General features: G+C 42.9%; 1 protein-coding gene across 7 annotated transcripts in view; it reads right to left on the reverse strand.

The window, feature by feature from the left end:
• fli1 (Fli-1 proto-oncogene, ETS transcription factor) overlaps positions 1 to 24,493 on the reverse strand; it is a 31,921-nt gene extending 7,428 nt beyond the window's left edge. The window contains exons 1-6 of one of the 7 annotated variants that reach the window (XM_023410213.2): positions 24,233 to 24,493; positions 22,376 to 22,487; positions 12,778 to 12,989; positions 12,351 to 12,502; positions 11,137 to 11,340; positions 4,361 to 4,429 (exon numbers count right to left, since the gene is read on the reverse strand). In XM_023410213.2, the coding sequence (XP_023265981.1) occupies positions 4,361 to 4,429; positions 11,137 to 11,340; positions 12,351 to 12,502; positions 12,778 to 12,989; positions 22,376 to 22,441 (703 nt within the window). In that variant the 5' untranslated portion in view covers positions 22,442 to 22,487; positions 24,233 to 24,493. Of the gene's footprint in view, positions 1 to 4,360; positions 4,430 to 11,136; positions 11,341 to 12,350; positions 12,506 to 12,777; positions 12,990 to 17,729; positions 17,862 to 17,893; positions 18,255 to 22,375; positions 22,488 to 24,232 lie in introns of those variants that run through there. The other 6 variants (XM_023410215.2, XM_023410212.2, XM_023410214.2 and 3 more) reach the window with 6 other exon arrangements.
• Positions 24,494 to 24,989: the final 496 nt, after the last annotated feature.

A 24,989-nucleotide genomic window follows, 5' to 3' on the forward strand; every position in this document is an offset into this window, starting at 1 on the left:
AAAAAAAAAAAAACACAACGGGGGCTACCTCCATCTATGTGCAGAGAGGAGGGGTTACAAACAGGAGAGGAGTTGGTAGTGGTGGGGGAGAAGAAGCAGAGACTAATGAAGGAGAGATGAGAGGGTGAAGGAAAGAGAGAGATTATTGAGAAGCAGACAGATGGAGATGAGGACGGAGTGAGTAAGTGCATAAAAAAGCACGAAAAGGGAGGAGAAGAAGAAACTTAAGGGAGGGTGGAGAAAAATAATGACAAAAAAAAATAGAGTCAGACGAAACACAACTTTGGAATTTGAAAAGAAAACAATGGCAGCAAACCCAGCTCCTGTCTGGTATGAGCTGGAGGAGATGCCCAGCAGTAATGTGGGCTCATCCACATCTTTTTGATACCCTGGGTGTAGCTGTTGGCACCAGATTACATCAACCTCAATAACAATTTTCCTTTTACCAACATGCAAGCGAGAATAGACAAATAGAGTGCCAAAAAATAAAAATATAAAATCTCAAAATGTACTGAGCAAGTCAAGCTTTTCACCAATAGAATAAATCCATTTTGGGGGTTAATTGGAACTAGAGAAAAGTGGCGAGGTGGAAGTGAAAGTGCAGAAGAAGGAAGAGGCAGCAGATGTAAAACGTACAAAAGCCCAAGTGGTTGAGGGGTACGCGGTACGAGCCAGCCACGCAAACACAGACCCAGACCCGAATGTGTGCACGCACGCACGCACGCAGACTCTCACACACACCACACACACACACACACGCACATGCGCGCACACACACACACACACACAACCGCCTCATCCCCCTCATCTCCCCTCCCTCCCGCCTTCATTTTTCCAGGCCTCGCTCTGACTGCGACTTGAGCCAGTTTCCACTCTGGTCTGGGGTGTGGTGCACGCTCCTGGGAGACTTTGACTGCAGGACCAGTTAGTCAAAACAAGGCCCGAATGCTAGACAGAGCGGGAGAGGGAGAGGGAGAGAGAGAGAGAGAGAAAGAGAGAGGCAGAGAGACAGAGACAGAGACAGAGAGAAGGTTGAAGACAGAGGGGAGACAGAGTTGGAGAGAGAGAGAAAGAGCAACTGTGCGTACAAGGTGAGATAGAGGCAAGTCATGGACTGTTTTTAACCCAGAGTCTGAGCCAAGGAGAGAGACCCAGACAGGATAAACTTTTTTTAATACCCATAATACAGGTGCTTTAAAAGCCATCTGTGTGAAGAAGGAGCCATAGGAGGAGGAGAATAATGGCAAACTACAGGAGTTATACACAGTGAGGAGGCAGTAGGTGCTCCAGAGGAGAGAGAAGCATCAACTGCAAAAACACTTCAGAGTAACACGGGACAACAACTCCGCTGCACACGCAAACTTAAACACATTAAGGGCAGAAGTGATGCGCAAGCTTTGTTAGCCCACCCTGTTTTTATTCCATTTATTTTTTTACTTTCGAAAAACAAAAGGGAGTAATTGAAAGTCACAGATGTGCAACATCTTGTGGCGCACTTCAAGTTGTGTTGCCACTTGGACTTGGCAGCAAAATAAATATTTTCACAGAGGTGAATCATCATCTTCCCTCAGTCATAGAGAAGCAGCGGAGAATATGAGTGTCCATACTGCGAATTATAAAAATCCACTATTTCAAAGCTGCAACACAAAAGAGAGACTTTAAAATTGAAAAAGGTGCAAAGACTCATCACATGGAGAAAAAGAAAAAAAAAAAAAAAAAAAGCTAAAAAAGTTGCCAACAAGCAGAACTCTCATGTATAAATGTAACACCCAGATGTACAATACACATATAGCTCCCAACATACTCACTCAAACATAATGTAAATGCATACTGTTATACATGCTGTACTAGGACATCGAGAACTCACCCACACACACATACCTATCCACAGGCAAATAGTAGACACAGACTTTAGAAACATGCAGCCACACACACACACACACACACACACACACACACACACACACACACACACACACACACACACACACACCCTTTCATAGCTGCTGCATTCCGTGTTTTATATGCTCTCTTTTATTCATAACATTGCATTTTACACCACAGAGTCTGGAGCAGATTAAGGGTTGTCTCCTGCTGTATGCTCGTGCTTACTCTACCCCAAAGAGCCTGTATGGTATTTGACTGTTCTCAAAAGGCAATATGAACTTGAACATCTGGCAATACTGATCTGTGAAAATGTTAATAAAGGCTTCTCCTGAAGCAACACTTGTTTTATTGTTGAGTCACAAACTACCAGCTCCAAATTTTGATGTTTTTTCTACCTATTCTCTTCTTCCTCTCTTTTTTCATTTAACTTTGCATGAAAGTAACACTTTGTGGTATTTAATGTGATTAATAAGTTAAGCGATTCATGTCAATTTGGTGGGGCACCAGTGTGATAACGTTTTATTTCAGAATACATGGAAAGTCACCCTGTTGGAGTCACAGGCAGCTAGAAGCTATACACAGGCTGGGATCACAGGACACAACTAGAGGCGCAGTCAGTGCTACAGGAGCCTATAATAGAAGTCACCTCTTGTGAAAGGGAAATGCTGTTGAAGGGAGTGACGCTCTATTCCTGCCAGTCCAAATACCTGGCGCTGAGAACCAGGAAGACCGGGGTCGGGGGTGACCGAGCAGAATCTTATCTGGCCTGCCCATTGGTCTATTGGTATTGAAGCCGGGCGTTAACAAGTACGCAGCCGGCTAATGCTCACCACTGGGGCAGATAGAGAAGGAGGCAGAGGGCATTCTCGGACTCTTATCAGACCTAGTGTTTCCTCTCCTCCTGCCGTGATAGGGCCCCTCATCCTGTAAGCGAGGCTATCATTGTTATTGCAGTCCTTTCTCTCGTCTCTGGTGGTGACACTGTATAGCCGATGTAAAGGATGTGTAGCTTTTTTAAACAGATAGGCAGTGCAGCCTTCGCCTAGTTCATGTTGTGTCAGCACAAAATAATGTTTGTAGAGTGAGAAGGTATCCAGAGGAAAGAGACAATCATCCTGAGCTGCCATGGTCATTGTTCTTAGAAACTCAGCTTTGCTTTTGCAAGAGTCACAGGACCAACACTACAACAGATCTCATTTGACAGCTGCACTTCTACTTTTTTATAGATTTTGTCACTGTAAACACAGATTCAGGCGTTTGTGGTCAGCTCAGACACCTGTGAACTGCAATCACCAGGAATCTCACATCATAAGAATGCAAACATAGAGCCCCTCTTTTAGTTTTACATTCAATCCATTAAGAAAACTCTCAGTAACAAACACATGACAGATCTCCAGTTGTAGTGAGCTGCTTGCTATTGTTCCTATTGCTACTTTGGGCACCTTTTAAAACAGAAGTGACAATACCTTGAAAAAGACCAAATAAGAAGAAATTGCATTTTATTTTTTTTTTTAGTAAAACCGATTTGTTTCGTTAAAAAATAGAATAAAACCGTGTATTAAGATGTATATCTCGCAGGCTCATACTCAGTACTCACTGTGCCACATGTTTGAATCGAACGTTACCTATGTTGTGTTTGTCAGACAGTGACAGTAATCTCATAAAAAATGCTATAACCACTTTGCGAAGTGTCAAATGTGCAGAGTGACAAGAATTGGCAAGTTTATTCCAGTGACAAAAGCCCCTCCTCTCCCTTTAACCTTTTGTCATCCTCTCTACAGTAAAGAACCTGCACACACATCGTCTCCTTTCCACTCCAGTCTGGCCTGAAGCAGCCAAGCTTCACACATGTTTGCCTTACACATTGTTGCTTCAGCACCTGTCTCTGATGCTTGTCTTTCCATTAAACAACCTCATTCACATGTCTCACGTCCTCCTGCTTCTGCATTCACAGTCTGTTCTCGCCCCTGCTGCTGTGGATAGGACTCATCAGCACAACGCCTTTGTCTTGCTGTTAATATGCCTCTATTCTGTGACCGCCCCCTCTGAGCCACGATGTGTTGTCACAGTGTTCAGGTAGCGGCTCTAAATAGCACGGTCTGCTGTAGCAGCTTGGCTCATATTATTTTAACAACACAAAAGGTGCACCTGCCGTGAGCTTTGTCAATGGCAATCACTGACTTGTGCATGTGTTTTGGATTTGTGCGAGTGGGCTTGTATATTCTCAAGTGTATGTGTGTGTGTGTGTGTGTGTGCGCGTGAATGCGCTTTGTGTGTATCTGCTTGTCTGACGCTGGCAGGTACTGTGGAGTAGAATTAGCCTTTTTATAGTTTTTACAGGGCAGAGGAGACTTCTCTGACTTCTCATTTCTCACCACACTCCCCTGATATAAAACAGTGACACCAATCCAAATCATAAGATTATCCAAAAATACAGAACAGAGAGAGAATAGAGAACAAAATGAGTTCCTACCCTCTTTGGCAACCAGACGTGGGGATGGGTCTGTGTGAGATGGTGTATTGTAGGATAATGATGAGCTACCTGTAATGAAATGAGATAATGAATGACACCACAGACAAGCACAAAAAGATATGAATATAATATATGAGCATTCAGTAATTAACAGTGTTACACATTATTGCACATATAAGGTTCAGCATTATCAGTATGCTTCTATAAGTGTTTATGATCTTGCAGGATATTTACAGGTGTGAATTTCTATGATGAATTAGCTTTAACGGAATCCAATCCAATCCCAATTTTATTTATTAAGCACTTTTTAAAAATAACACTGTTGACCAAAGTGCTGTACAATAACAATAAAATACAAAAAAGACAGTTAACAATGAAAAGGCAACATCTCAGACTATGTCAAAAGCTGAGGAAAAGAGTTGCGTTTTAAGAAAAGGTTTAGAAACAGGCAGTGAAGAGGCCTGCCTAACGTGTAAAGACAACTTGTTCCAGAGTTTTTGAGCCGCAAATGCAAATGCCGGATCCCCTCTGAGTTTCAACCTGGTTTTCGGGGCCACTAAGAGCAGCTGATCGGCAGACCTGAGAGACTGTGAAGGTACATAAAGTTGAAGCAGGTCAGAGAAGGCAGAAGGAAGGGGAAGGAAGGTGTATTTCAGAGTAACCTCAGTGCACCCTTACTGAAGCCAGGGTGACAAAAACCTCAATAGGTTACAACAATAGCCAGCAGGTGGCAGTAAAAAGTTCAGCTCAATTACTGTCAAGCAGCACTATTCAGTCCTTTTCATCTTTTGAATTGTGTTCCTGCTTTATCTTAAAAAAATAATCTTAAAAAAAATAGGGAAAATAACTCCTGACACATAAATCTAGTTCCAAATAAAGCAAAGCCAGCACACAGACAGTCCTTTAAATGTCTTTAATACGAAGGAAAAAGCCCGTAGCCTGTCAGCATTTTAAGGGCAAACCCTGCTCCTTAATAATAAAGTCAGGGAGGCAAGACTCTGCTTATGTCTGCCTATTCATTTCACCTTATGGAGCAGAACTCTGCGCCGCATTCCTCCACTTACACAGGCACCCTGGGCGGCACCAAAATGCTCTCTTAATTTTAGCTGCCCCCAGGCATAAATCAGCGAGTGGAAAAACAGACCCAAAAATGCACAGAGAAAACACAAGAGCAGCTACTACATGGGTAGTGTTGAGATTGAGCACTAAGAAGGGGGGAGCTGCTGAGCGGGGAAGATACCCTTTGTGAATGGAGCAACATAAAAAAAGAACAAACAAAAAGCTGTAAAGAATGATTCAATTTGTGACGTGCTTTTCTTGAGATTTGGTGTAGGATTCTTACCTAACTCACTGTGCTGCTGGTGCTGGGATTGGGGGGTGAAGGGGCCCATGGTGGCCGACTAGGGGTCTGTTTTTTTAGGGGGTGGCCAGGAGGGGAGGAAGAGTGGGGTGCTCCACAAATGTATTCTAACCTCCCAACACCCCACCCCTCCCAATTCTACCTACTCCACGGCACCCCCAAGGCTCTGGGTCTAGTTTAGAAACCTGGGGGCCTCAGAACAGGGGAGCCATTGTATGAGGCAGGGTCCCTGCTCGGCAATCAAATGCAGCTCTCCGTACAAAAATAATTCCACACGCAGAGTGTAAGCGCAGAGGGGCAAGCGAGCCACCAGAGCACCATCTCTGGAATGAGGGGGAAAGTGTAAGAGAAAGATGAACAGACTGACAGAAAAAATGAGGGAGAGGGAGAGAAGGGGGAGGAAGGGGTTGTTAACCCTTTTCCTACTGTGTGCCACATATGTGGGCTGACCCAGACAGGCAAACAGGCAGCATTGCTGAGAAAACCTCAAACCATCCCACAGACAAATGCAGGGCTGCTGTACGAGAGAGAGTGAGAGTGAGCGAGAGCGTAGGGGTGAGTGAGGTAGACAGAGAACGAGAGCGAGGGAGAGGGAGAGACCACAGCTGACAGTTTGGTGGAGGGAATCTTGGCTTTGCTGCCTATTTATTTGGACGGCCTCTTCCTCTCTCAGAAAACAAACATGTCCCGGTAATCTGACAGCACAGTGGGAGGACTGGCCAATGTTCAGCTTCTAAGACCCTCACTCTCTTCCCCTCTCCTGTCACATCTGCTCAGAGTCTGTGAGATTACATAACATCCACAAACAATTTTCTTTTGTGTCATTCCTATGACTGACGGCTCTTTCAAATGCTCTCGTCCTCCAGTTTGGCACGCCCATAATATTGACAGAGGTCCTCCAGGGCTTGCTCAGCATTGTAACGGACCTCCATCGGGCCCCTGCTGTTTATCCTGTAGAGCTATGTGATACCATTGCCTCAAACATGTGGTCTGAGCTTTGTCAACAAACTGAGGGTCCCAGTCCCCCGGTTTTGGGCATCCTGCCACCTCAAGGGGGCTGAATGGTCTCCAGCCAACGGTAAGTCATCCTTTTAGCTTTATAGGATAAAAGACTGCACTGACTAGCCCTGCTGTCTGACTTCACGCCAGCCTTACATAGTGAAATTTCCAACAGGTCTTCCAAACCACAAAGTATCATTCGTCATTGCCTTCCAAAACGACCAATGTGAGTGTTTTCTAACATCTAATTCACATTGTTTGTCAGCCATGTTGAGCAAGTTCAAATGTATTTAATTACTCATTACATGCTACTGATTGAAAAAGTAATTACATCAATTTACTCGTTTCTCAAGCACAAAATAATCAGTTACATTAATCATTACTTTGCGTTAATTACTCAGCCTCCAGCTCTGTAAAAAGTGCCTTTAAACATAACAGTCTACACACGCACGCGTCTCATATTCTGTTCTTAACCCAGAAATAGAAAATGAGGCAGTCTGGTTTAACCAGTGGTCAGCTATGCTTTGGAGGTATATTCTGACCATCAACAGATAGCTTAATGTTAGCTTAAATATAAGTATTCGGTTTCAGCTCAGTTCAACAGCTAATGGTACAACTGTTTAAACCAAGGCCTTAAAACCTCAAGTTTTTGTGAGAAAAAGTTACGTGTTGTCGAGGTTGCTAGGGCGGGCACAGCTGGTGATGCAGAGCGAAAACCCGCCGTGGGCCAGACCATCTCATTTCAGTCTACGACGGCTACGATGGCTACGATGGCTATGAAGGGCCAAACCTTTGTGTCCACCCAAGGATATGGCCCCTGAATTGGGACACAGCTATAGTGTTTCTTCTTATTGTACACACACACACACTATCAGAGCAAACGTAGACCAAACGTCACTTTGCCATGACCTTAATCTACCCCTTACTTAACTGTATAGTTGCGATGCACAGGCATTGCAGTAAGATATGTTTTTCGTCATGGTTTTCCACCAATTCCCCAATATCCACATTCTTAACTGGCATTGGTTTGCAAGTACAATTATTATGTACCTCTAAGCAGTTATCTTCAATTACAGCTGAGCTCATCTCAGTGTTTACATGACTAGCAACTGCTTATTATCCTCCCCCACTTATGCTAATGTGATATGTACATAAATTCTTGTAGTGTTGAGTGTCTGCACCCCAGCAGTCGAGTGAGCAGCCACAGACTGCTTGCTCTGTAATGGTGGCTAACAGCAGACAGCTAACAGTAAAGGGCGCGGAGCCAGGCCGTTGAGCCCCTCTGCACCAGTGATAATCTGCCAATTGAAAGAACTAATGCAAGGGGAGCTCAATAAAAATGTTGTGAGAGGAGGAAGAGGGGAGAGAGTGAGTGAGAGAGTGAGGGAAAGAGAAAGAGAGAGAGCTCTCCAGACCTCCTTTTTCCCTACTCAGCCTTCGAGCCCAGATGTTTATGGTCTGTATAAACTATTGAGGGCTCGAGAATGTCCCCCACTCTGGAGCGAGCAGCAGCAGTGCAGAAGCCCAGACTTATCTCTCTCTCTCTCTCTCTCTCTCTCTCTCCCTCTCTCTCTCTGTCTTGACTCCCTCACTGTAAATCCATCCAGACACACAAGCAATGGCGACAGCTGGGAAACAGAACTATTGCTATCCTCCAAAGGCACTCAATCATGACCACCTCGGACCGTTTCCACACACTTTTAAAAAATAGCTCACCCCCCGACTTTTTTTTTTTTTTTTTCTATCTCACACTCGCGTTCTATAACTGTTTCTCCTGCTCACACCCTCCTGCCCTTGTCCTCAAGTAACTACTGCTAAAGCTATCTGTCAAGGATATTTTTTTTCATCAATTTCTAATATTATGTTTCTTCAGGTCTACAGCAGATTTGCTCTCAATTCTCTGTCTCCTCACTCCCTCCTTTCATTTCTGCCTTCTTCCCACTTCTTTCTCCCCCTCTCCTCTTGCATCTCTGTGTGTCGGGAGGATACAGTTCTCTCGTTGTCTGAGGTTTCTTGCTCCGCTCCGTTTCCAGCACATGTGGTATCAAACCGACCTACATGGGTGCGATAAAGCAAACAGTCCGCGGTCCCTCCCTGACAGACTAATTTGAACAAATTCTCAAATTGCACCCAAAATTGAAAGCACATTGGGGTGCGGGCGGCCATCACTTATAAAAATCTGGATAAGTGACCAACAATGAGGCCAAAATAATGCATGGGTAACTACCCTTGTTACTGCAAGCAGCTGGGCAGCCAGACAGATGTTCAGATTGTGCCCACAGTTGCACCAGCGTGGGCGTCTGAACGATATTTCTGCGCATGACGTGGCAGGAATGTTTTGTTATGGTATGGCTGTAGGGTGGGGAAGTATGTCCCTGCCCCGTGCCGAGTGTACATACAGCGCTTAATGACTCTGAGGAATGTTAATCAGAGGTTCAATAACCAGAACCAAATGCACACATGATGCACACAGATGTGTATGAAATGATTGCAGTATCCCCTTGGACCATCCATCTTTTGGTGGAGGATGGGGGGTAATATAGTAAAGATTGGTGAATGGGGTTGGAGGAATACATCACATGACCTGTAATCACTAATACTTCCAGGGCTTGGCCCAGGCTTTCCCCTCCTTCTCTCTTTTTCTGTATTCTGGAAGCTCGGCCCAGCTCCAGCTCTCGTGAGCAAAGCCAGAGGTCTATTTTCTGGACGGGGTTACTCCTCGTCTATGATTGTGTTTGTTTGTGCTGCGGGGGGAGAAGAGAGAATGGCTTTAGTTCCCAAATCATCAGCCCTGCAGGGTCTGCATGAAACCTCAGCCCTCCTCATCTTCCTTCTCCTCCTCCTCCTTCTTCTTCTTAGTCTTCCTCAGACGTTCATTTACTAACATGGTTTCTCTTGCCCTCAGGCTCCCAGTGTCAATAATACACACTGCTCGCTTCTCAGAGAGCTGCCCCAAAACAGGTCAGTCGGTCCAGGCGCGGGACGGGAGCATTCATCTTTTTGATTGTCGGGAACAGATCCAAAGCAATTTCAACTGGCAAGTGGAGAGGATTCCCAAGACATCTCTTCTGTCTCCAAAACACACAAGGTCTAAATCAAAAAAAGGACAGCAATGGGCAGAGTCGCGGTGCAGCACGCCTAAGCCGTGGCTAAGTCCCGCAGCCAGTGGCCATAATGAAAACTGCTCTGCGGAGTGTGCCCAGTGGCGGTCAGACAGATCCACCCGCTGCAGTGCTACACAATGAGGCTGTTATACTCATGACAAGCATCTCTCTCTGCCCAGACGCTGTGCACAGAGAAAACTGTTGACACCCACAAAATGCAGTTCCCATTACATCACACTGAGGCCCATCACAATTTTTTGGGAGTAATGTTAAATTTAGTTGAGCCATCAGTCACTCCACCCAGCGTGGTGTCATGATATTCTGCAGCCGCAGCAGACGCAGCTCTCACTGTCTCAAAGTACAGAATGAAAAGAATTCTCTGTATGTCCACCAATCACATTACTCATGATCTGCTTATTTTCATAGTAAACAGTGGATGAAGCTATTGTCTGAACTAGACATTACTGTGTATTCAAAGCAATACCCGCACCAGATGTTACATCTTGTATTGAAATGCAATTTGCATACTGCCTCAGAAAATTGGCTTCGTTTCCCCGCCGAAACATATGAAGCCGGATTGCGCCGAGGAACTCTTCAAAGGTAAGAGGCTCAAATTTAGTTGCCTCCGTTGCAAATTGCAGATCAACTTTCTTTGCTGTGCTGAACACACAGGCCTAGCGTGATTCCTGAGGCAATGCACCTGGGCTTCATCTTTCTGTGGACCATGTGGAATAAGGCGCTGCAAAGTGTAGTGGAGGGGGGCAGTGGTGGGGATGCAGTTGATGGTTATCTCGAGAGGGGAAAGAAACCCTCTTGGTTTCCACAGCTCTTGCTTAGTACTGGGTAGACATTATGGAGAAATTAGTTTCCAGTAAAAGCAATTTCATTGTTTATTGATGGTAATGTGAATATGGTGCGGTGACAAAAAAAAAAAAGTGTCATGTTGTTTGCCCGGGTTTGGCGATTTTTCACTCTAACGTCTCATCCAAAAGTGGAGAAAAGTATATGAAAAGAGGCTTGTGTTTTGATTGAAAGTTGATTTCGACTTTTCTTTGGCAAAGACAGATGCCAGTGCAGACTTCAGCTGAGGCACAGTCAGCATGTACAGCAAGAATACAAAGAGCACAGTGCATCAACATTACTGTCCTTTTGCTAATGATTCAGTATGTTCTTCATTTTTCAGTTCTGTTTTCTATTAATAAATTGGCGTTCAACATATGCTCCGGTAAGCCATTAACTGATCATCATACATTGTTCCTCTTGATTTGCCTCTTTGCTTATTCTTGCACTTAATTTGCACTGAGTGTACTTACTTTCCCTGAGGTAATTGAGATGAGAGAGAAGCACTTCGGCGTTGTACATGGTGGTGAGCCGGAGGAAGTCGTCCTTGCTCATCTTGCAAAGCTCTTTGCCGTCGGTGTTCTGAAACATGGCTGTGTCGATCTCTAACAGGCCGTATTCCTTGATGGCCCACTCTAGCCACTGGCGCACATGGTCCTGGGACCACAACGACGGGTCTGCGGGAAGACAGCATAGAGCTGTGTTGAATGTGAAAGGATTGATTGTGGACAGACAGCAGGGAAGACAGAGCCGGGAGTGCCTCTCTAAGGTAAAGGGAGGGGGAGAAATGAACAAATTGGAAGCAGAAATTTATATCAGGAGCAGACGTTGTTTAGCTAGTTGTAAATATTCTTTGTCTTATTTTAACCATATGAATCGGGTACGCTTGAGTGGGATGACTCATATTAGGTTTCAGGTAAATCATTTTTCAGAGTAATATTCTGAAATCCCTTCCTATAATCAAACATTGTAGTACATTTTGCTTTGTTTAAGCTAAATACAAAGTATCTGCACGTACTACTTGACCCAAGTCTGATATACTGCACAGCCAAGTTGGAAAACCTAACCCCAAACTTACCACTTGTGGTTAAGGAGTGGCCTCCATGTAGAGCTCCTATTAGTTTGATAGATGAGTGGCCTTTTGCATCAGTTTAGTACTAACACTTGAATAGCCTTTATAATGGAAACTTTATCAAGGCTCCGTCCGATTTTAATTAAATGAATTAGATGTGCTCATTTTTTGGGAAAATACAGTCATTCTCTCTGGCTCATGTGTAACAAAATAATCAACTTCGGTATTAAAATTAAAGGCTTTAACCTCAAAACTGCACTTGTTACTCCCTGAACTGTATTATTCTGCCCGCTAAAAGATAAAATTTGTACAAACAGTGGAGAAATATATTGGTCTGGCAGACAAGCTGACATCTCTCTACCTGCACACATTCAGCTGTGCTCCCATGGGTGACGTAATACACTGGAACAATGCTTTACACCATGAACTGGGTACATAAAAAATGGGACTCATAAAACATTTACAGCATTGGCAAAATGATACCAAAAGAGAGGGGTGATTCTGTCTGAACTCACAGCAGCAGCAGCACAGGAGAAACACCTGGTACGATTTGCACCTTTATAAATGTGCAGTGAATATACAGATACAGCGCAGTATCACATAGCTAAGTCTTACCTGCAGGTACAATGACTCGACGCTCATTGGTGGTCATGTTGGGGGGAGGGGCGTTCTTCTCATCCATGTAGTTTCCATAGTTCATCTGAGAAGTGTCGTTACCCCCCACCAGCTTATTGCATTTACCCACACTGCAGTCCACTGGAGACTCCCTGCTACACAAACACACACACATACAAGTAAGTTGTAAAAATATTATCAGCAGATAAATTGGGTGTTGTTGGTTTTCTTTTCCAGTCATTTACTTTGGCACGGGATATTTAAGCCCTGCACTCGCCAGGGCCAATTATATCAAAGATTAGATGCAAAAGTGAAGCTTAGTTGTGGTAAAGAAATGGCCATTTTAAAAAAAAAAGAAAAAAAAAAAGTCATATTTCACACAACACAGAAGAATGTAAGAACACAGGAAGTGGCTGTCATGCCATACCTGGATCCATTCATGTGCTCATATTCTCTCTTGACGTTGACCCGCACTGGCTGGTTGATCCACTCCTGCTGGGGGGGTAAAGGGTTGATTTTGTGGGTCTGGCCGTAGTCCTGTGTGCCAGATGCAGTCATGTCTGTCTTGGGGAGAGGGGCAGCAGCAGCGTACGGAGGCTCAAATAAGGACTGGTCTTCACTCACCACTGATAGCGCCTCCTGGAGGTGGAAAGAGTAAATATTAGTTTCTTGACTCACTTAACAAGTGAGAAGTCATGTACAACCATTCTATCCTACACCATTAAAGGAACTGCTTCACATTTTGGGGAATACTGTCATTAGTTCTATTCTCATCACATATAACATGTTAATTAAAGAGCTTTAGGTGCTTTATACAGAGCCAGGCTAGCTGTTTCCCCTGCTTCCTTTGTGCTAAGCTAAGCTAAGCTAAGCTAAGCTAACTACCTGCTGGCTTTCATATTCAATGAACAGATATCACGGTAGTATCAATGTCATATTTGCTCCGAATGTCCAACTATTCCTTTAAGAGTGGGAGGACACAGTCATCCAACAAGAATGATTAGAATACACTGAAAATCATGAGCAGATACAACATCAAGTCACTCATTTGACATTACCCAGAAACTTGTGATGTCAATTTTTCAGTCTCTTGTGTATTTCTGTTTACAGCAATTATGTGCAGTTATGGGTCATATCACAGTCTGGCATCCTAAGTGGTTTGTGTACACAGCCCATGTAGCAACTGTCATTTCCTGTTGATGTTAGGATGACTTCAATCATGCCCACAGTGGAGTAAGACGGAGTTGTAAGATTGGAGGCATCCAACTTACCGGTTTACTTACATAGGATCCATTAGGTAAGGTTTTTCTACCAGTAATGAGCCGTTAAAAGGTTTACAAATAAAACGAAAAAAAAAAGTTTTTTTTAAATCAAGAATCTCTCATTTACTTCTCATGCTGACTTTACAAAAGTATCCTAACAAATTTCCCTGGCTGTGTAATCGTTTTCTCTTGCCCGTTATCAGTATCCTCTTAACTTGCTGGACACAAAAATCCCCTGTCAGGCCCTGATGTGTCTGTCTTGTCTGGGCCTTGGGCTTCTCTCCACAGCTGAAGACTCAACAGAAGCAGGGGGGGTCACGGCTACACTGACCCCTCTGCTGTGGCTCAGCTGGAGCAATGTAAGTTTATTAAAGAAAACAAACGCAGAAACTCAGGGCCGGCCAAGATATTACGTGGTTTCAACATGCTCCTCGTGTAATGTCTTGGAAGTAAAGCATGGATTATGCACTTGGTGGGTTACATTTTAACATGCAGATGTCACCACTTGTGGTGTTTGATAGTGAACAGAGTTGGGTAATGTCACCATCTCAGACCTGTGCCAGGCAATAACTTTTAGCTGGCACAAAATGTAGGGACTGCTTCACAATGACTTGATGAGTCAGCCTTTGTTATAAACGCCCCATCCATCATTGTTAAAAACAATCAAAGAAACAAATACAAAAAAACAACAAGTCAGAAAGCAAAATCATTACAGTCATATGCCTCTGCTGAGGATTAGGCTCAGGTCTGAGGCACATCTGGATCTGATAGGATCTGATGGCACAGCTTAGACCGAGACGTGTCTAATCCCCAGGGACTGAATTATTTCATTCCAAAATGCCACATATCTGCTTCAGGGGGAAAATGCTACTTGATATTCATTGATCAATATTTCCAACATGTCGTTTGCATTCTCTAAAATGTTACTTTTATGAAAGTAAAATCCTCCTGATCTCACATAACTTCAGTGCCATTCCTTTCTAAGACATTTCATGCGAGTAGAAAGTCTTCACTTAGGCCTATTCAAATGACAAATGTCTCTTTTTGGGGTAAACGTTCGAATCGGCACATACGGAGACTGACCATAATATGAATGTGGTATATACAGTATGTGCACAAAAACACTAGAGTCACAATAAATGTCAGGGATGCTCTCTCGCCAACTCTATTTTGACAATGAGTTGAAAAATACAACATTCTTTTAGCTACAGCAATCACAAACCGGGTGTCTCTATGGCAGTTATAGCTGCTTTATATATTATAAACACTAACAAAGTGATAATGTTTTTACATGTAAGACAAGAAATGATATGGCTGAGTAAATCTGAGTTCTCAAACAAGAAACATAAGCAAGAAGAGTATTGTAGTTGATGACAGTATTTTTGATTATGATCACCTATATGCCAATACTTGATCTATGTTTTTGACCATATACTTAAATAGTAATTGTCAGCCACTTTCTAACTATAGTAGTTGAAATAACTGGTACTTTACAGACAAACTGATCTAACAAAAGACAGTGAAAGGTGAAGCCTTTGCTCTGTATAATTCATTTTCAGAAGTTATGGCGACCTTTGCTGTGGAAAAACTGCGTTTGCACCATAGTGCCCTCTGTTGTAATGCCACAGCCCTGTTACTGGCTGTAAAGTATGGATACAAAGACTTACAAAGTCTTATAGTTACATTTTAATCCACCTATTATTATTATTATTATTATTATTCTGGCTTAATAATATAATGAAGTGAACTGAGAACTCTGCATCAAACTAAATTTAGAGAAATCTCAGGCACTATATTTAATGTCTCTTCCCACTGTTAGAAATAGCTAGGCCTGCGCTATATAACAAACACAAAACAAACTTTGGACATTTCCTAAAGTACTGCTTTTCAGGTTAATGGTTGGATAAAAAAAAGCAGAACCTCTCCAGAGGTGATGATTTCATCAGTGGATCCATCATAGTCTGAACACTGGCAGCAGGACTCACTATCTGAGCAGAGCACAGCAGCTCGTCTGCGGATGATAAAGTGTGGAAGAGTGAGGGAATGTCTCATTACGGCCCGATAAGGGCTCAGTCGGCTATTTTGACTGTTACACGTTATATTTACAGTGACATATCAGCCCGTGCAATTGAAACCATGATTGGCAAGTGGTGTGTGTCTATCAAGATCGCAGAGGGTTTTTTAAAAATAGGAGCTCGCCACGCTCATGAGAAGACGCTGAAAGGATGACAGAGCAGTGCCAATTTGCTGTGTTTTATTTCCAGTATCTGAGAGGAACACACACATACTGCCAGTGAGGGCTAGAGGCAGTTATTCTCTTTTTTTTTTTTTTTTTGTCTATCTCACAATGTCCACAGATAATTTCTGAAATGGTTAAGTGCCACTTTTGAGCACTTCAGATGAACTTCTCCTGAAGACCTCGCTTAAAATCTATAATAATCTCTAGAAAGCTTCTGAAATAAAAAACATTTGGTCTTTGGAAAACATTTTTATAAAATCTGAATTCTAGATGTGCAATATATCTTTCTACAGTGCCACAGACAAAGGAGGGAAAAAAACATCAAATAAATCATAGCTCAGCTGTGAAGCTGCAAGCCCAGTTATAAGCATTGTGTGAGTGTGACACCTGCTGGGAGCCACCTCTGTTCTGTTTACATCAGCCAAGTCTATCTCTCCAAGTGCGTCATGATGCCTGTGGAGCAGACTGGATATATATATATATATATATATATATATATATATGCAATAGCTCCAACATCCAAATTGCACGTGTGTCTGTTTGGCGTTCACACACAGCCATCTAAGCAGTAGCCACCCGGGGTATGGGGGGGGTGGGAGGGTGGTGGAGGTGGGGGGGCATTCCTGTCTTTTGTTTAAGAAGGAAGAGGAAACCTGTCAGGAAAAGATTGTGTAGGACAGGAAGCTCTCATGGCTAGAGAGCCCTTCCTTTCTTTTAGCGGGCATGAATGCAGCTTACAGCCAGTCATTTACACTCAGGGATTCAATTATGATTACATTAAGTCACACAACTTCTCGCTTTGTTACAGACATCCAGGCTGAGACACTCATATCCTCCTGTAGTATGGCATTCATCCCCATGCAGTACATAACAAAACACTCAGAGCGCTGTGAATGACGGGATTCAAAGTGACTATATATGCAGCCTGACATTTTTGTCTGGCCAACGTTTACACTCCTCCAAAACTCACACCACACCCAGCCGCCACAAACCAGCTACTTTAAATTTCCAAAAGAAAATAAGTCACATGCATCACTTTTCAGCAACAATAAGAGTAAATGCAGATGCTGCAGCTGCATTCTTCTCAGCTTAGACTTGTTAACCAGAGGACACAGACTGGACGCATGGCAGGGTGAACTAATAGGGACTTGCCATTCAACATCTGGTGGCTGCAGCCATAATACATCTGGAATTTGACTGTCGGGGGCCAGTAGCCAATGTTAATGTAGACCAGCGCTCTTGACTACCAACATACCATTTCAAAATAGTTGTGTAACTATATAAGTAGCAAGCCAAGGTATCATTGTGAAGCCTTGTGGTTTAAAGTGTTGCAAACTGTGCAGTTACCGCATGAAGTTGCCAAATGACAGCTTTCCTTACACTTTGACAAAACTCTCTGTCCGACAAAACGGAGGGAAAGCACTCTCAACAATCAACAGCAATAAAGAGAGAATGGTTATTTCTTTTTAAAACACCAAATCATCACAGTTTTTTCCTGAACAACGACAGGATCTTCGGACCGAGCCGGGCGACGTGCCACACCGCTGTTGCGCAGCTCGACACATCGTATCCAGCGGTACATCCAGTCATAGCTATTGCTCAATCCCCGCTTCCCAGACTAAACCAAATCGTTGAACTCGTGGATTACTTATACCTATATGAAATTACAGCCTACAGCGCGTTGTCTGAAACAAATAGCCACTCCTTTGTGTCTTTCCAGACGTGCGTAATTGTGCGCTTGGTCCCAAAAAGTCCAAAGCGTGATTCTGATTTAGCCTTAAATCCACACCGTAGCGTATCCTCACAACCAGGCATCTTATTGAAAAAAGGACAAGGGATACTTTCAAAGAGAGGAGAAAAAGGAGGAAATCTCGTTACCGCTTTCAGACCGAGAGAAAAAAGCCGCTCATCGTCGTCAGATTGGAGGTCCCAGCTCACAGACCGACACAGAGGGGCATTTCAACCCATTGCTTAAAAAAAGGAGGCGCAACTCCGAAAAAGCAGTCTCCCACAAACTCATACACCCCGTTCTCCACCCTTACCTTAATAGTTCCGTCCATTTTGCGCAATTTTCAGCGGACCCCGACAATATCCCAAACATGACACGCTCCTGAATTAATTCCAGCCCCCGGTATGTGGCGGAGAGAAAGAGACACTTTTACCGGATTGAGTTTTTTCTTTCCTCTAAATTTGGGAAGTGAAGTCACCACTGTTGAGAAGGTTGAGAAGGAAGCTGTGTGTCACCGAAAGCCCTGCCTTCAAAAAAGCAGGATACTGTCCCAGAGAGATAAGCAGGGAAAACAATTGAGTTGTCGCTCCGCTGTTATGTTTTTCTGCTCGGAAATATTTACAGGATGGCTGCCTGCGTTGTGCACAGCCATTGCTGTGTAGCCTGCTGTAGAATAGTGATGTGTGTTTTGCTTTCCCAGTAATGGCACAGATGGTGTGGACGGGTTTACTATTTATCCGACTTATGAATTATTTCTGCACACATTTAACCCAGGTTTTCTGGAATGAGGTTTACTGTCACAGTACACTATAACTAATGTGATCCCATGTTTAAGAGCGCTTTTTGGTTCACGCCTACACTTCACACTTACATCTGGCCATGCCTCCATCCTTCTGTAAATCAACATATTTTCTGTTTTATTCTATATTTCAAAGTGAAAGTGATACATTGAATAAAGTTCATCTTGACAGATGTTTCTGTCAGACATAGGCTGCTGATGGAGCTCTAAATCAAGACAGCAGAGAGAGCTGAACACCTATGGCAGGAGCTGTTGCAACCTTGTCTTTTTTGTTACAGCTCTCTGTGAAGTTGCCCTGAGACACCATTAATAAAAATCCAAGCATTCAGTTCCTAACCGCACTATAGTCTGAAGGTCTGCTCTACACGTGTGCTTCTGCTGCTCAGCACAGGGCTGAATGGATGACACGCAGCATGCGTCAACAAAACGAACATAAATATATTATTATCATTATTTTTACGCATTAACTTTGCTATTGTCATTCGATGGTTTCTCCCTCTACACGCCTGAGCCTAAACAAAATCAGATATCTCTAATCCCCACCCCCACATAGGTTTTTTTTTTTTCTTTTCGTCTACCCTATGAAATTGCCCTCATCAATTCAAGCATAATTTTAGTGCAGATGCTAGACATGGAGCCAGCTTTGAACGTGACCAGGCCAATAACACTGCAAGAAAAGTCCATTTTCACAAATCTATTGCCACTTGTTTTCTTTTTCTTTTTTGTTTGTTTGTTTTATACTGAGGACAAATGAAACATATAAATCTAACAAGTTTGTAATTTAGATTAAGAGACTGAAAACAGACTTTAATCCAGATTGTAGTGCTGTAGTTGTTTCAGGGATTTTTTTTAACAAGTTTGAGTCTAGTTTGGAAAAATCTGATCATTCCATCAGTATCAAGAAAACCACATTTGATGGGAAAATAATACATTTAAGACTTTACTTTGGACAAAAGCGAATGTATCTCATTACACTGCCTGTTTTTATAATGTTTAACAACATAGGCCTGATACGACTGAGCTGAAATGACGATGAAAATTTTTTGCAGTGGTGGGGTTCTGCTTTGGGGAGCGGCCTATACGCCGCCGCGACGACTGACAGCAGGGCCGGCCTGTCTGCTTTCGACTCGGGGGTCTGGTGGGGCTGTGGGCCCCCACCCTTGGGACCACCACATCTGGATCCTGCTAAGGGTCAAGGCTTCTCCTGCCTGAGGCCAGTTCAGACTCGTGTAATTAAGGGAGACACCTTGTTTAACTCTTCAGTGACTGGTTTGGTTTCTTTTTTTTTCTTCTCTACATTCCTGTGTATGTGGGTTTGATTTATTTTAATGATGCCATTGATAAAGTGAGAAATTAAAGAGGTGATTACAATGTGACCTTGAGTTAGTGATTCACTATACAGGGCTTTATTAACACAAATACAAATATATGTTAAAATACCCATCATGCCACTATGATACTGTGACCCTTTGGATTATGTCACCAGTTCCCATTAATAAACAAGTTACGTTTACCCTCCACTCCAATGTGGCAGCCAAGATTAGTTTAGGTTGTGTAAATAGATGAAATGTAATGTCATGTAATTTACAGGATGCTTTTCAAATGACGCTAAACCAACAGACAACATTACTCCCTCTCTGTATTCAAATACCTGCCACCCCCAGTCATAAAGCTGATTAAGAGGGCTGGGGGTCCAGGACCTACCAAGACCATAATGAATACAGTGGTAACAAACATTTTGGAAGGCCAATAAACAGATGCAAGTTGGTTTACACAGTGAACCACAGAACATCTGGCTTGACGCTGGAACTAGACAGCCAGACATTTCTGCCTTAGCCTACACCACGAGCCAGTAGCTCCTCTGTCTCTCCGCTGGGGCAACAAGCCAGAGGTGGGCGGACACTATGGAGAGTTTATGTTCAGAAGCCTTTCAATTGTTAGGCCCATCCTTTCTTCTTTAGCTTATACCAAAACCTACTAAGATTTAGAATATGGAGTTAAATGTCATACATGAGAAAAAAAAGAGTGAGTATTGAGGCTTTTATTTGTCACATAAGCTCAACAAGTGAAAACAGTCTGACAAAGGGGAGATCTAAAGTGGGAATAAAACGAAGTGGGGGGGGTATTCTTTAATGTTTAGCATTTGTTAAAAAAAAAAAAAAAAAAGTACATATGTGTGGTCCTGTCCCAACCAAATGATCCATTTTCTTGTTTTACACTTTGTATCAAACCTTTTTTTTTTTTTTTTCTTTTTTTACATACACATGGGAAACTCAATCTGGTGTGGGAAATCATGTTATTTTTTCATATTGTGAAAGTTGTGAGAAACTTTTTGGCGGACTGTTATTACAATGAAGAAATAGTCCCAGTCCATGTGAGCCTGCTAAAGTTGCTGTTTATTAGACTGCAGACTTGTATTCAGATCATTCCTTCTCTCGGGCTAAAAGACAGCCCGAGTCAAAATACTGAGGGCAAAAAGTGGAGTCTGCAGCGCATATAAGCACGAACTGTCTGGCCCCTCGCTCTAGGCCATAATTAATTTGAGATTTATTTTTATTGGAGAGTTCCAGTCTCGCCTGGCCTTAACCAAACAAAACCAAATGCTGGGCCGTGGATTCGCTTGAATGAGGGATATTTCTTTTAAATTTTGTATTGAGGCGTGCCACATTCTGACCAATATCTCCGTGAATGTGTGTGTGAGTAAGTGAGTGCAGCACTTGCACGCAAATAAATGCACGCCAAACCTGATTCCGGGCAGAATAAACCCCCCCCCCCCAAAAAAAACAAAAAAACAATAAATAACATTATTGGAATCAGAACAAAAAAAATAATCTAGACTGCATTTCCACAGCAAATCAAATAAGCTTTGAGATGAAAGTAACTGTAAAATTCGAAGTTAGCTCGCCTTCCTGTTCAGGTCCCTCTAACCTCTTTCCCTCCTTCACTGGCCTCCTGTCTTCTTTATTTTAGGGAGCAGAGAGACTCATTTTAAAAGCATATTTTCTCCTAAAACATTCCTCGCCATTCAACTCCCTCACAACAAATCAGGAATTGTTCTGAGCCCTAAAACGGCGAGTGTCTCCGCAGTGGCACAAACGCTGCGCCTGGATGAAAAGAGCCCTTATTCAAAGGGGGAATAAGTCTTCAAAACATTAGCAAGTCGCCCTTGGAAAAATACCTTGATTATGGAGATATCACCGAGCTCGCCTCTGCATAATGGCTCATTTTAATAAGGCACAATCCGAGCAGTCACCCTCGGTATATTATTATGATGTGAGCAAACGTCGTCATGGCAAACCACCCAGATTCACAGAGACAACTGCGAGCAAAGTGCACGTTGAACATCATGTTGGGCATTAGCCTATATGGTTATACATGGTCTTATATCAAAAAGAAATATTTCATGGTTGGAGCGTCTCAGAAATGCAGGGTCTGCGCCATATGTGGCACGATGCAGTTTTTTTTTTTTTTATGTGAAAACCAGATGTGCGCTGTTTGCTTTATTTACATTTTCAGGACTGTGGCAGAGAGAGAGAGAGAGAGAGAGAGAGAGATTCGTGACGTCACCATAACAACAGTAGCTCTTGGATTAAAAAAAAATCAAATCGATATTCAGATAGATCACAACAGTCGCATCTCAACAGAGTCAACGTGCAGGCATTGCAGGGAGAATTAATAACAAGGTCCCAATCAAATGCAACAGGCCTGGCATGTGCATGATAGTAAAGCCGCAAGTGTTAGAGGTGTTATCATTTAATGTTGCATAATATTTTCTACTCATATAAAATCAGGAGAAGATGCAACCTAAATACTTAATTCCACTCGTTTCTAATGCAAATAACTGATGATCGTTAAATAATGTTCACTGACTGGAAATACACTTTTTATTTTTGTATTTTGGGATAATGATATTGCAGGGGATTTTGTTGCACATGCTTTATTTTCAGCCAGAGTCATAAGAAATGAAAGGACCCCACTTTGTCCCTCCAACATTACCTGATCGAAGAGACGGTGGTGTCTTACCTTGACGTAAGACGACGTGTCAGGGACAGTTTGAAACATGTCTACTTGACAGACAGGCCCAAGGGTGATCAGTGTCCAGTGGGCCCTGAGGAAAGGAAAACATTGACAATCACTCATAACTTAATCACATTCTTCTTCCTCTTATTATTATCATTATTATTATTAGTTTTTTTGTGAACTTCCACATAGGGCACACATGGGTTTCCACTTCCACCAAAATACAGGGAAGTCAAATTTGCTTAATGGCCCCCTGCATGTATAACCGCTCACATAATGCCTTCATTCATTCATTCATTCATTCTTCCCCCCCTTCTTCTTTCAGCGGTGGTCAGTGGTATTAGATATGGGCAGGTTTTAATTACAGCTGGCCATACATTAACAACACGAGCAGATGGAAATTACACCACGAACCCACTGGTAACATGAATGAATTACTCCAACAGGAGTAAGCTCCAATAGGAGCTGGGCAGCATGGAGAAAAAGGGGGCCTCATCCCAACCCCCATCACGTTTTCCCCCTAAAGCTTACCACATATTGAAACACTTTTCGCTTTAATAAGTGCAGCTTACAAAGTCTAGGGTGAAAGGGCACTTAGAGGACGGTGTCTTTAGCCCTTCCCTCCCTGTGCAATTATTAGGAAGGTAGTGGCATATACCATCAGAAACGGCTGTTATATGGACTGTGTGATAAGGCAAATTAACGTATATGGACCTCTATAATGGCATCCAGGACGCACCATTAAAGTCCAACATATCTTAACAAGGCTTATGGGACACCTCTCTCCTGTTCAGTAGCATGCATGCTCTGACCTGTCAGGGTTATAAATATACAATCATGAACTTTTTTCCGACTGTGCATTTTAGCATAATTAGTGGTGGATGCAGATCTCAGGCCCTTGTGATCTTAAGCCAATACCTGACAGGGAAATTCAACAAAAAAAGAAAGAATTAAAAAAAAACACACAGGGAGACTTGTACCTTCTTACACGCGATCAGGAGTTTAATAGCACCACAATTTCTCCTTTTTACTGCGCAATTTCACGTTTCTGCTGAAGTTTTTTTGCGCATTGAATTCCTGTCCCATGATAAATTAGCCAAAAAAAGGGTGGGGGGAGTTATACATGAACGTGGCACGGTTTAAATACTTGTAAGGGACCTTTTTTTTTTTTTTTTGTCTTCTCAGCTCCTGCAGGCAAACGCAGGGCTCGCCTCATAAAGTTCCCCAAATGCATCCAATTTCTACGCGGTAAAAAGAGCATTGGATACCGCATCTGCAGCCAATTAGGCAGAGGACGACTGGTGAATAACGGCGTGAACCTTCCTCCGAGACAGCCCCGTGGGCCGGGACCCCTCTAGTGTTACATTTTAAGCATCTTACCTTGCTGTTATCCATCATAAACGAGAGCCAACTGATTTTCAGCTAATACGCATTCCACCACCCCCCACCGCCCCTCTTTACCTATAGACTATCCTAAAGTGAGACTGCGACGAAGTGAGTGGTGTTTTTCGATTGCAAAAGTCAGATGCAACTCAGACCTCGAATAAGGTAAAAGTTTGAACAACAAGTCTGATGCAATAAGACAAAACATTAACGAGAATTGAGATGGAGGCTGCAGTTTCATTTCACTGTTGCAGTCATTTCGAAACGTGCATTTTTTTAAAAATCGATTGAGACGCAATCTACAGCTTTTTACAGTCAGTCTGGGCACAAATAATAACAAATAAAACAAGTGGAAACGATTTATAGTGCTCCTGTGCACACACCCACGCTGCAGAGTGTGCAGGACTTCAGCAAAACGCACAATCTGCTTCTGTTATTTTTCACACTCACCTGTCGTTACCGTGTCGGTCGCTTGATCTCTTTCGATCGAATCACTCCTCCTCCAATTCTAAATAATTAGTCCCGTCCAGGCAAAGCCGTTTTCCCGATGATGATGACAGTGAGTTATTTTGAAAGGGGCTGAAAAGGAGCGCCCGGTGTATGAATGGAAATGTTCCTGAGATGGGAAAGCCGCGACCAATGAGCAGCGAGAGAAAACCTCCCCTTGCCTGCCGTGTGAGGCCACTGAACCATGAAATAAGGGGAAAGCAGAGAGAAAGAGCGTCATAAATCTGCTTTGCAAAGTCTTCTGGTGGAGAGGGGGCTCGATAAATATGTAAAAGATATATTTTTTTTAGATGTTTTTGAGCTTGTTTTTATTTGCTATTAGTTATTCCGCATACACCCCAGCTGCAGTGGCGCATGTGGGTGAACTGCTGCGTGAACAGTCAAGACAACTTCAAACGCGCCACAAGCATCTCTGCAAAAACATTTCTCTTCCAAGTAAATGTTATTGTCTCTTATATCATCTCACCTGCAAACCTCCCCTCCACAAATTAAGTGCAGGGAAAAGTGTGCTCACAGATTCGTGGATTTATGCTCCATTATAACTACAGACATCATTTTTTATCTGACAACTTTTCACAGAGAAATAAATGATCATTCAAAAGGATCAAACTTGAAGTGAAACAATTCTGGAGAAATAGACAGCCTCTAGATTCGTACATTTCTGCTCTGCAAAGTAAACCCTCCAGTTAAAGCCAAATAT

The sequence above is a fragment of the Seriola lalandi genome, unplaced genomic scaffold (genome assembly GCF_002814215.2).
Source record: "Seriola lalandi dorsalis isolate HSWRI2012SDOR001 ecotype SW California unplaced genomic scaffold, Sedor1 jcf7180002054417, whole genome shotgun sequence".
Classification (NCBI taxonomy): domain Eukaryota; kingdom Metazoa; phylum Chordata; class Actinopteri; order Carangiformes; family Carangidae; genus Seriola; species Seriola lalandi.